The 13,060-nt window shown below is 41.9% G+C and overlaps 1 protein-coding gene across 1 annotated transcript in view; it reads right to left on the bottom strand.

Moving 5' to 3' along the window:
- Positions 1–4,714: 4,714 nt before the first annotated feature.
- pth2rb (parathyroid hormone 2 receptor b) overlaps positions 4,715–13,060 on the bottom strand; it is a 38,966-nt gene continuing 30,620 nt past the window's right edge. The window contains exons 15-17 of the mRNA XM_053616470.1: positions 7,179–7,317; positions 6,715–6,756; positions 4,715–5,251 (exon numbers count right to left, since the gene is read on the bottom strand). Of these exons, the coding sequence (XP_053472445.1) occupies positions 4,715–5,251; positions 6,715–6,756; positions 7,179–7,317 (718 nt within the window). The remainder of the gene's footprint in view (positions 5,252–6,714; positions 6,757–7,178; positions 7,318–13,060) is intronic.

A 13,060-nucleotide genomic window follows, 5' to 3' on the forward strand; every position in this document is an offset into this window, starting at 1 on the left:
CCAGTACCTCAAAATATTAGACTAAAGAATTTATAATACAGAAATGTCCTGATGACCTGAGAAGAGCTCTAATCAGCTGATTAACTTAAAACACCTGCGAAGGCTTCCTGAGGCTTTAATCTCTCAGTCTGGGTCAGTACACACACACAATCACGGGGAAGATGAAAGTAAATGTTGCTTTTCATTTGGAAATCAAGGTCCCAGAGTCTGGAGGAAGAGTGGAGAGGAACAGAATCCGAGCTGCTTGAAGTCCAGTGTGAAGTTTCCACCGTCAGTGATGATTTGGGTTGCCATGTCATCTGCTGGTGTTGGTCCAGTGTGTTTTCTCAAGTGGAGAGTCGATGCAGCGTCTACCAGGAGATTTTAGAGCACTTCATGCTTCTGTCTCCTGACGAGCTTTATGGAGATTTCTTTTTCCAGCAGGACTCGGCACCTGCCCACAGTGCTGAAACTTCTAGTAACTGCTTTACTGACCGTATATGGTCTCAGTTTGTTGTCTATAAACCTTTGGATGCATGCTTAGGATCATTGACCTGCTGGAAGGTGCAGTTGTGACCAACTTTCTGGCTGATGTCTTGAGGCTTTGCTTCAGTATTACTAGTATTTTCCTCCTTCCTTATGAAGCCAGCTGTTTTCTGAAGTGCACCAGAACCTTTTGCAGCAAAACACCCCTACAGCACGCTGCCACTCCCATGCTTCACTGTTAGGATGGTGGTATTCGGATTAAATACCTCACCTGTTTTCTTCCATACATAATGCTGATCGTTATGGCCAAAGAGTCGCATTTTTGTTTCATCTGACCAGAGAACACTCCTCCGAAAGGCTAGGTGTTTGGCTGGTGATCACCTGTTAGCTTCAGTCTGTTGTTTTACATACCAGTCTTCTCTGTTATGCCATTCAGGCCATGGCAATGTACCACCTTCTTAAAAAGTATGTAGATATACTGTGGCACGTGATGATCCAATTCCTTCAGAAGTTCTTTTGTTGACGTCATGAGGTTCACTTGATGCTTTCTGGCCAAAGTACTTTCATATCTGGGAGTTATTTTGTGCCACATTCCTGAACAATGCCGTGTACAGACACAGGTGGCCCCAGGAGTTTTATATTTGCATGCAATTTATTGTGCTCGTGGTACCTTCTGTTGTTTAGAAATCGGTCCTAAGGAGTTTATGAGGTTCACGGTTTTATTCATGAGGTCTTGGCTAAGGTGCCATGATATCAAGGGCAAAAGGGGACTGTCTCTATATACATCCACATGTACAGTACACTCCCAATGAACTCTTACTTATGACAGTTGGCCAATCAGAAGCTTCTTAAAGTAATTACATCGATTTCCAGAATCTTCCATACTGTTTAAAGAGTCTATCAACGTACAATGCACTAGAATTCTGATATAGTGAATGAAGCTGAAACAACCCTGTCTCTAATTGATTGTTTTAACGTGACCGCTGGTGAGAACAAAGTACACGCCCTAATTAACTTGCTAAAAGAAATGTATGGTAACATAAAGTATGTGCAATTGTAAAAAAAAAAAAAAAAAAAACTGAATTTTTTGGCCTCCACTGTAAGTGCAAAGCTACACTGGAGATGTGAGGTGTTATAAGGTCATCTTGTTGGAAACTAATAACACTTCATGAAATGCCAAGAATACCGGGAACTGCAACGCCTGTAAAACATTCAATGAAAGGGCATGACATTTCTAAAACTAATTAAGCATATATTTAGATTTCCTGTTCCTTAAATACTATAGGAGTGATTGTTCTTTTCACAACCTATTTTTCAGGTACATTTCAGTTCCCAGGGTAACATGTGAATGTAGGAAATGTATTCGAATGAAGGTGATGATGCACAATTGACGTATTATACACTCGCCGGCCACTTTAATAGGAACACTTGTACACTTGCTCATTCTGCGTAAAATTATTCAGAATGGGGGTAAAATGTGATCTCAGTGACCATGGCGTGCCCGCTGGTTCCAGACAGGCTCGTTTGAATTTTTCAGAAACTGCTCCTCAGATTGTCACGGACACCGGTTTCTAGAGTTTACACAATATGGTTCGGGGGGAAAAAACACTCAGTGAGTGGAGGTTCTGGAGGAAGACCTGCCTTGTTGATGAGGGCGGTCAGAGGAGAATGGCCAGACGGGTTTGAGCTGACAAGTAGTCTATAGTAACTGAACTCACTGAACGTTGAGGCGAATGTGCTGCAACAGCAGAAGATCACATTGGGTTCCACTGCTGTCAGCCCAGAACAGGAATATGATGCTGAAGTGGAAACACATCGCCTGGCCTTTTTCCAATTTTCAACTGTCCAATTTCTTTGAACCTATGTCCAAAGCTACTATTAAAGAATTGGGACGGATTGCACGGACAGACAGCCACACGCATGAAAACTTATATTCATTAATCATCATTTGCAGCTTGATCAAGTTTAATAAGCAATGCACATAGAAATACAGAACCTTAGTTCACATTATCTACATAAATACATTGCTGTATGTAAATAAATCACAGGTTGGTCATGCAGTTGCGTTTGTGTAAGATGCCAGAACAGCACATTTGTTCTATTTTAATAGAAAACAAAGCAGCAGTGCAAAAACAAAGCAAAAAAAAACCACAAAAAAAACACTGATCCTGTGGCTGTGCGCTTGTTTTGCATGTATGCATTATTTAGTTTTTTCGTGTATCAAACAAGTTTACGTCTAAGTGCATAGGACTTATCACACAGGTGTCGACGACATTTCAATAATGGTGGTTTATGTAGCGTCTCATATATAGTATCTCACAAAAGTGAGTACACCCCTCACAGACAAGCAGACTAAGGACATGGATTACTGGAACCATGTCCTGTGGTCTGATGAGACCAAGATAAACTTATTTGGTTCAGATGGTGTCAAGCGTGTGTGGCGGCAACCAGGTGAGGAGTACAAAGACAAGTGTGTCTTGGCTACAGTCGAGCATGGTGGTGGGAGTGTCATGGTCTGGGGCTGCATGAGTGCTGCCGGCACTGGGGAGCTACAGTTCATTGAGGGAACCATGAACGCCAACATGTACTGTGACATACTGAAGCAGAGCATGATCAGTATGCAGTATTCCAGCATGATAACGACCCCAAACACACCTCCAAGACGACCACTGCCTTGCAATTAAAGCTGAGGGTGAAGGTGATGGACTGGCCAAGCATGTCTCCAGACCTAAACCCTATTGCGCATCTGTGGGGCATCCTCAAACGGAAGATGGAGGAGCACAAGGTCTCTAACATCCACCAGCTCCGTGATGTCATCATGGAGGAGTGGAAGAGGACTCCAGTGGCAACCTGTGAAGCTCTGGTGAACTCCATGCCCAAGAGGGTTAAGGCAGCGCTGGAAAATAATGGTGGCCACACAAAATATTGACACTTTGGGCCCAATTTGGACATTTTCACTTAGGGGTGTACTCACTTTTGTTGCCAGCGGTTTAGACATTAATGGCTGTGTGTTGAGTTATTTTGAGGGGACAGCAAATTTACACTGTTACACAAGCTGTACACTCACTACTTTACATTGTAGCACAGTGTCATTTCTTCAGTGTTGTCACATGAAAAGATATCATCATATATTTACAAACATGTGAGGGGTGTACTCACTTTTGTGAGTTACTGTATATATATCGTTCATATCAGAAGTCCTTGAGATGTGATTTAGAGTTTTGGATAATGCCCTGTGTTTTTCAAAGCGGTAAGCTCACTAGCTAGCTAGCTAAGCGCAGAACACGTAAATAAACAACATAGCGGTCGAGATAAATATGTAGGTAATATTCTACAAATGCATTCATGCAACATTACATCCTCCCTCAAACCCCTTCGTTAAATATAAGATATTTGCTGCATGGACACACACCCATATGAAATGACACAGCTTTAGCTAACCTGCCTCTACGCTTAGCGAACATCAGTCAGAGACGTGGAACTCGGCAAATACATATATACGAATCATTCGGATGCTTGCTAGCTAATGTTCACATGGTAGATAGTTAGCTAGCTAGCTAAGCACAGAACACACATTCATGTAAGTAAACGACATAACGCTTAGTCATAAAAGAACACTTCTCTTCTAGGCCTGCCTGCAAGGCGGTTATGAGCTTCATTACGCTCCATGCAAAACTGGACACCAATGTTAGAGTAATGCAGGCTGATTTCGGATGTAGTGCATGCTGTTGTCTATCATTTTATTGAGCATTTGGTGCTTTACATTCAATACCTTCAACTATTAAGAATTACTATGCTGTACTGAATTACATTCTGTATATTTTTTATTTGTTTGCATCAACTCAGTAACCATCCCAACTGACAGTGAAATTCAAGTAGCCATTAACATGCCAATATATATATGTATATATATGTATATATATATAGTTGCTCATTGTTGCTCGTATATCACCTTTCAAACATTAGCAGTACGATTATTACGGACTGTTTTACAGATTGTCCTTGCATATGTCACGTGCGGAGATATCGAAGAGAAAGTCAATTCTCTTCACTGAAATCGATTCTGAAATGCGAATCCTTCCACAGGGATTTCAATTTAAACATCCAAGGGGACGAAAATCCCAACTGAGATCTTTCTCGCAGTTTTCTCAGAAAGAGAGATGATCTACTGTATGATAAGTGAACGATTTAAGCCGGAACGTCGCACATGTGACGCAACCTAACACACAGCCTTTCCTTTTCCTCCCTCCTATAATTCCAGTTCTTCCTCCTGATCCAAACTACTACACCGCACCGAGTCCTTCAGTATGACGTCCCCGGTGCAGTTGACATTCTCTCTGAAAGCAACATCGACAAACGCCTGATCCTTTCTGAATGCGTCGACGTGCTTGGCCTGCCCTTCCAGAACGATGTCATCTGAGATTTTGGCACCATCTCTTGGGAAAACTCTTGTGCTTTCACTAAGTGTGATGTCATCGACGTGTTTTGCTTCATCTTCATTCTCCTCGGGGATGGACGGAGGCAGACTGTCGGCGTCTGAGCTGCTGAAGACGTAACCGGGCAGGGTGGTGTGTGAGGGTGTACGTGTGCTGCGTGAGACGCAGCTGCTGCTGGTTCGTCTAGACGAGCGGTTAGTCGGTAGGGCTGGGGCCTGGGATTGAACACTGCTGTTGCTGTTTACGCTAGTCAACACTGACCGGTAGCGATAATTAACCAGCACAACTGGACCTTTCCAGTCGAATGCTAATGTCCAGCGCTGCCATGTCTTTCGTATCTCTGTCTGGACCTGAGGAAGAGTAAAGAGTTTGAGTCATACATTCGGAGCTCAAAGCCGCCTGGAAAAGCTTGTTTATGCACGGTTACTTGAGCAGTTATTGACATCACACCTTCCCTTTCATTGTGCTTTTCTTTGTAAATAGACTAAGAAGATATTCGTCTGCGGCATTAAACAGACTGTGACCTCTTTTCCTTTCTTTACCGTACCATACATCAAATCATTATATAAACCTGTTTTTCTGAAGCTGTTGGAATGGTTTACCAAAGCACACTAGCATACCTGTGGATTTTAATCAGACAATTTCAGGAAGGAAATCAAACAACAGCAGTTTATCGGTCAAGTGGCCATCAGGGTTTATTATGATTATTGTGGAGGTAAATGGCTTCCGACCTGCTACCATAAAAACCGCGGTCTGTTACGTCATACACGATTCAACTGAAGAGTTTGCAAAGGGGTCAAGTGAGTGCTTCGAGTGACTGTACTTTCAGTACTCCAGCTTCCACGGGTGAGAACGGAAGCTGTGTTCGGTTTGCCAGCTGCTGCTGAGATGGTCTGCACAGCAGTTAATCATCCTGATAAGGGAGAACTCACAGACCCTGGCTTTGTAGGGGCTCTAAGAAAGCTTGCACGGACATTGTAAGCGCCATGGGTGTCAGAGCTAACCCGAAGTGGAGTCGACATCATTGTGCTGATATGAAGACTGATATATTGGCCGTATTCCACAGCAACTGAAATGTGGAAGTGCATTTTAATTTTAATGCAACGGGTCGTGAAGATGAGCACCTTAGCATATCAGACTAAATTGTGTTTGCTCACTTTGGTATGCAGATGTCTAGGCATTCTTAAAGGGGGGGAAAAAAAAAAAAGATAAATATATAATATACACTAAATGGAAAACATTTAGCTAAAAAGTGCTAATATGCTTCATGTCCAGTTCCAAGATCAAATTAATGAGGCTAATCGCTAAAATTACAGTCTACGGAATCCACAAACGGTAAACTTGAAAAGTTTTGAAATTCTGAAACGACACAATGCTTTTATTTTCAAACACGTTATTAATTTCAAAATTAATAACAAATCCATTATCTGGCCGTTACCGTACCTTTTGTAGACACACGATTATTTATTATAATAGTAAGATCTGACATTTAGACCTGCTGTTAAAACACTTAATATAGGCAATTACTTCTGTGAACCTGAAATCTGAGGTCATACTAACTGATGCCAAAAGCTTTTAGTTAGCGTTATCAGGGTTGCCATCATGGGAAAACATTTACAGCATGGATTCGTGTAGCTGGTCGTTTCTAGGAAAGCGATCGGGAAACATTCTCTCGTTGGCTGGTAAGACTGGCAGGGATGTTTGTTTTTCTGCAGTCAGGCGTCTACCTAGCTTCAGGATGTTGGCCGAACATAATGGGGAAAAAACCGTGACACACACACACACACAGTTAAAGGCTTTTGTTGTCACTCACCTCCCCATTGCAGAAGCAGTAAATGATGGACACGAAAAACCCCTTAAAATAGAACAGAAAACACTTTGAGGGATATTAGAGACAGCGTTTTCCTGACTCACACACAGAACAGCTGATACAGAGCATACACTATGACCATTTCATTTTGTTTGCTAATCGGCAAACCAGCAGCTTGTAAGCTGGGATGCTTATAAATATATTCACTTACACATTACACAGTCCTTTGAGTCTTGCAGTTGCAAACCAGCGTGCTGGTTTTAAGCCATTTCCCAATGCATTATCAGAATCCCTTGGGCATTACATCCTATGGCTATCAAGATGACTATCAGGACATTTTGTTTGAAAGGATTCTATGCATTCTAGTGTTTGGGAGGTAAATTTGACCATTACACCAGCCTTACTGTATGTATGTATGTATGCTTGGTATCTTGCTTTCTGGGGATTGTATGAGTGTATGTTTTTACCTGAAAAGAGTTGAAGAACAGCTCACAGTACATGCGCAGTTCCCAGCCCAGCCCAGTAACAGTGTGTGGCATCCCCACGAACACAATATAGTGCACCCCAAACACCAGCACCAACACCAGTGTTGACTTCGCCAGTTTCCTTCACAGAGAGAAAAGGGGGGAGAGAGAGAGAGAGAGAGAGAGAGAGAGAGTTAGGGGCTGTGACTTTCAGTCCTTGACTGTTATTTTTTTGCTAATCTTTTGCCTTGACCATTTTTTTTCCCTCCAGCATAAAGACAGAACAAATGGCTCTGCGAACTACTTTCATTACTGCACTTGGTCTTCTGTAGTTGGTCCCCCTTTGAAGCCCTTTTCATATGGTTCATTATCTCGGAATAAAACACACACACACACACGCTGAATAGAGTCTTAAAAATGAATATGTGGTATTAATATGTGGGAGTTCCAACTAATGCCATTAACACTTCTTTCTCCATCTCATCCTCAGTATTACAATTGAGTCCACTAACAAACCGACTGTTCTCCATTAATGAGGTAAAGCCCTCCTCATTATCGCAAACGGCTTCTCAGACGAACGGCAAATTTTCTAGCTAGAACTCGTTAATTGTTTCTAAGTGTCTACGTGAACGTATGCTTTAAAGACATGCCACTGCTGAAGACGTAAAGTCCACAAATTATTTATTTATTTATTCATCATTTAGACAGACAAGCGTAAAAGGAACTATTAACGAACAGGACGCACAGACGGATGAACAACTACACAAATGAACGAATGGCATTGTCTCTAACCATATAACTGAGCTATCGTGCGGTCATGGCATCATGGGTAACAGGGAGCAGTTTAAAATGGATAGCAAGTGGTGTAGTACTACCTGCAACGTCATGTAGTTACGTATGAATCGGTATTTACAAGAATACAGCCATCTTTCCCTTTTTTTCTAGTCAACAATGCATGACACACTGCACTTAATTTATATGTAGCTTTCCACTGTGCAGCTTGTGACCATGGAGAGAGCTACAGGTGACCAGTCCTCCAAATCTAAAGATAGGCTCCTCTTATTTTCTTGTAATGTGGTGAGTGCTATATTTCATGAGTTTTTCATATAACATGACGGTAGCATCTGAGAGGTTCTTCAAGGCCGATAATGACCTACAAGCTGACGTTAAAGTCCAGGTACACTCACAGGCTCTAACCTAGTTGTCGTAGCTACTATAAATGCAGCCGGTCGGAGTAGGCTTGGATGGTGCAAAGCAGCCTTTGCTAAGAGATAGTTTACGGATTTCACTGATAGCGTTCAAGGGGATTTGGACAGACCTGTGCTCAATTACACCCAAAAATGTGTCACACATATTCTGGCTAATATGATGAATCATGAGTAGATTGGTTGTGGCCACATGCCTGCCACTGATATACATGTACCCATGACTTCTAATGACTTCTAATAGGAATTTTATTGGTTTTAATAGAAACTGTAATGGTCCCTGTAATGGTGTCTACTGGTAATTTGTTGCCTTAAATTGGTGGCAGGTTATGTGTGGTAGATACCATTAAGGACCAGTGATGGTAATGGTTTTAATGGCTAGCTGATGGTTTGTAATGGTATTTGTAGTGGAAACCATTAGAATTTCTGTGACGGTTTCTTTTGTTATTTTTTCTTCAGCAGGGGTTTATAAGCGGTGGTATTTTATGGATTTATCACTAAATAATTTTTACGTAAGTTAAGGTACAACCATACTAATACGTTAGCAGATAGATTAATGCCCAGGTTTCTTTGTGGTGGCCAATGAATTGCAGTATTCTGTCACTGCCGAGAGGTAACACACTAGATTAATTCCAGTTTGCGGCATCATGTGAAAGTGTGTACCAATTTATTACACAGAGGAATGCTTTTGGGTTCTGTAATGAAGGTGCTCTGCCATCTGCATAAATCTTTACTAAAGTTATTTTGCATAACGCTGAGCAAAGCTGAAAATTTTCTCTCGCATGTTTCTTTCTACATCACATACAGAGGCCATGCGGATGTGGGGGAAGCCGTGTGCGCATGCCCTCGCTTGGAAAGAAAGGTAATTCTCACCCCCGCGTTGTTTCTAAAGCAATAAGAAGTACTTCTGTGAAACATTAGCTGTAAATAATGTGAGATGTATCAGCTGCAACTTTATCAGAATGTCCGTCAGGGAACCGGAGAATATTTACAGACCAGATGTCAGAAAGATGAGCAGATACACACTACCGGTCAAAAGTTTGTGGACACTCGACTGAAATGTTTCTCATGATCTTAAAAACCTTTTGATCTGAAGGCGTGTGATTAAATGTTTGAAATCGGCGTTCTAGACAGAAATATAATCGTGCCGACGTTTTCATTTCTTTCATTAGAAAACGAACATTTTATTTACAAAAAAAATATATATATATTTTTTTTAAATGGACGACTCGGAGCGAAAAATTCCAAAAAGTTTGCAGCGTAGGTGGGAACTCCTTCAATACTGTTTAAAAAGCATCTCAAGGCGAATCCTCAAGAAATCAGGTGAGAAAATGCCCAGAATACATTTCTGAAAATTCTAGACAAAAAGCGTGTATACTTTGAAGATGATAAAATACTCAATTATTTTGATTTATTTGGGATTTTTTTTTTTATCACAACATAATTCCCATAGTTCTAAAATGTGGAGAAAAAAATGAAAATAAAGAGTGAGTGTGTCTAATCTTTTGACCGGTAGTGTATGTAGGTCGATTTTGCTCGTGCCTGTCCACATGTACAGTATACCTATAGGATTTGAGTATTTCATGCTCTAAGGCAATACCATTTTAGGCTCTTTTTGAAGGAGAGACAACAAAGAGATTTAACCCAGGAATTTATTAAATTCTCTCAAAAACAGTTTCAAATATTTAGTTGAAAATCAGATCGCCCCCACCTGGTATAATTTTGCATCTATTAGAGTAAATGGTTCCTACATGTCTTTTTCTGTTCGGCTACATTTTAAGAACATAACCGTTTGTTAGCTAGCTAGAAGATATGCCTAAGAAACTGTTAACTGAAAGACCTGGCTGAAGAGGCAGAGAAAAGCAGATTTTGGCTCCGGGTGAGGAGAGTTGGGGAAGTAACATCTAACCCTAGGTCTAGTTGCAGGGACATTCCAGGGTTAAAGGGGCGAAACGTTGTTAAGCAGTGGTACCCGGCTGATAACCCCGCTCCTCACCTGTGCCATATGGAACCAGTGTCACTGAGCATGCATTAACGGTGTCAGTGGGGCTTGCGACAGCCTTAGTCAGTGGGGAGGCTTGTATGGTTTTGGGTGTTAGGCATGTTGGCATGGTTGAAGGATGAATGGGGTAATCCTATGGGCACCGGAGGAGGTGTGACAGGCAGTAATGCCATAGTAGGTCAACATCTACCTGTGTAATTAATGTCTAAAAAACTATTTCATTTCTACCAGCACTTAGCTCAGAGGGGGGCCCACTCAGCACTTAGCCCACGGGCTGTGAGGCAGTTTTTAAATGTATTAAATACCATTATTACATTTGATTTAGGATTTTGGTCTAAAATGACTATTTATACAATACAAACAAAATCCAGTATTATCCCTTCATGTGGTATATTACTGTATATTCAGCCAAAATGTATAATATATAATTCATTGCTGCCTTGACATCAGTGAGTAAAAAATGCAAAGTAGACTCACGTGTTTAACAAACGAACGAAAATGTCACGTGTTTAACGAACAATGGACAGCAAAATACGTTTTTTCAGCTGTATCGGACAAAAGGCTGCAAGCAGATTTGTGAGAAGGCAGGTTGTGAAAAACTCTCGAGTGACTGCAAAAGACCTGCAGCAAGACTTGGTGTAACAGACAGTGAGGTTTCAGTGAGCACAGTAAAGTGTTTACTAAACATAGAAGGTTTCCATGCCAGAACTCCAAGACGTTCACCACTACTGACCAAAAAAGCACAAGAAAAGTCGCTCAAAATCATATAAATAATCCACAGAAGTTTTGGGATTCTGTTCTGTGGAGCGATGAAACAAAACTTTTCTGCACGATGGATCAGCGGTACGTCTGGAGGAAGAAGAATGAAGAAAGAACACTGTCCACAGTCGAGCATGGTGGAGGCTCGGTGATGCTCTGCGGCTGCTTTGCATCCTCTGGCACTGGAAACCTGCAGCGTGTGGAAGGCGAGATGGATTCAGTGAAGCATCAGGAAATCCTAGGAGAAAACATCATGCCGTCTGTGAGGAAGCTGAAGCTTGGGCGTCATCGGACCTCCAACAGGACAATGATCGCAAGCGTACCTCAAATTCCACCAAGGCTTGGTTGCACAAGAAGTTCTGGAAGATTCTACAGGGCCATCACAGTCACCTGACTTGAACCCCATAGAAAATCTCTGGTGGGATTTGAAGAAGGCGGATGCAGCACGCAAACCCAAGAATATTACTGACCTGGAGGCCACTGCTCATGAGGAACGGGAGAAGATTCCTCAGGAATGCTGTCAAAAGCTGGCGTCTGGATATGCATCTTGTTAGCAGCAGGTCATAACATCGAAAGGGTGCTCTTCTAAGTTCTAAAGATGCTCGCCATGAAAAGGTTGAATCATTTTGAAACTGGGGAAATCATTATAAGTTGCATTTTCAGTTGAATTGGGGGAAACCGCTTGAAATATTCGCCGTGTCGAACTACTTTGATTGCTTTAGTTTGATATGTTCCTTGCAAACTGATGAACGTCTGTAAATTTTGACAATAAACCTGGTTTGCAGTGGGGGTCGAATCATTTCGAATTTCAACTGTAAAAGCCCAAGAAAGTACATTTCCTAAATCGTACTCTATTCAACACTATGTAACCAAGGCTAGTTATATAGTGGCACATAAAGGCCTAGCAAGGGGAGTTTGTGAAAGACTGTGTGGTGGAGACTGTTGATATACTTTGATTTCTGTCAGAGGAATAAATGAAAACATTGAAATAACAGAGGAACTTCAGTGACGGGAACAACCAGGGGCTTGGACTTACATGACAGGGTGTCTGCCTGCTTGGAAAAAATGAACCTCCCATGGAGAAAACTGACAAGCGTCACAACAGATGAACTGCCAAATCTAACCAGTAAAAACACAGGCCTGCTAATAAAATTTCAAGACAGTGTAAAACGAGAAAGCCCAAACTCCAAGGAATTCATATTTCTTCACTGTATGACACCACATCAGGAGTAAAAGTGTACTGAAGATAGAAAGTGGTGTCAAGGTGGTTGTAAACCTTGGTGTAAAACAAGGCAGTTGAAAAACTTGAGCTTATACTGGCATGGGGTTTTAAACATCGGCAGTTCATTCAGTTGCCCAATGAAGCAGTGGTGGCTGGACGATTAAGGCTTTGGGTTACTGATCGGAAGGTTGGGGGTTCAAGCCTCACCTCTGCCAAGCTGCCACTGTTGGGCCCTTGAGTGAGGCCCTTAACCCTCTCTGCTCCAGGGGGCGCTGTATCATGGCTGACCCTGCACTCTGACCCCAACTTCCTAACATACTGGTATATGTGAAGAACAAAGAATTTCACTGCGCTGTAATGTATGTGACCAATAAAGACTCATTAAGCCTGGGGACAGTGTCTCACCGTGTCTGAGATAGTAAAGTTCCTCGATACAGTTACTGGCATTTAGTGTGTACATAACATACTGGGGCATCTGAGCAACCTAATTCTGAAACTACAGGGAAAGGATGTATTTGTGCATGAGTATTACACCACCGTGAAAGCATTCGAGGCCAAACTTGTTGATCTCCAGACAAACAAGCAGCCGATCTCTGGCTGATTTTCCGACGCTGGACGCACTAATCACACCGATACGACAATGTCGCATTGAGATGTACGGTAACACCGTGATCAACCCGCATGCCGAGTTTTCCCA

Source organism: Ictalurus furcatus, chromosome 27, assembly GCF_023375685.1.
Source record: "Ictalurus furcatus strain D&B chromosome 27, Billie_1.0, whole genome shotgun sequence".
In the NCBI taxonomy this organism is placed as follows: Eukaryota; Metazoa; Chordata; class Actinopteri; order Siluriformes; family Ictaluridae; genus Ictalurus; species Ictalurus furcatus.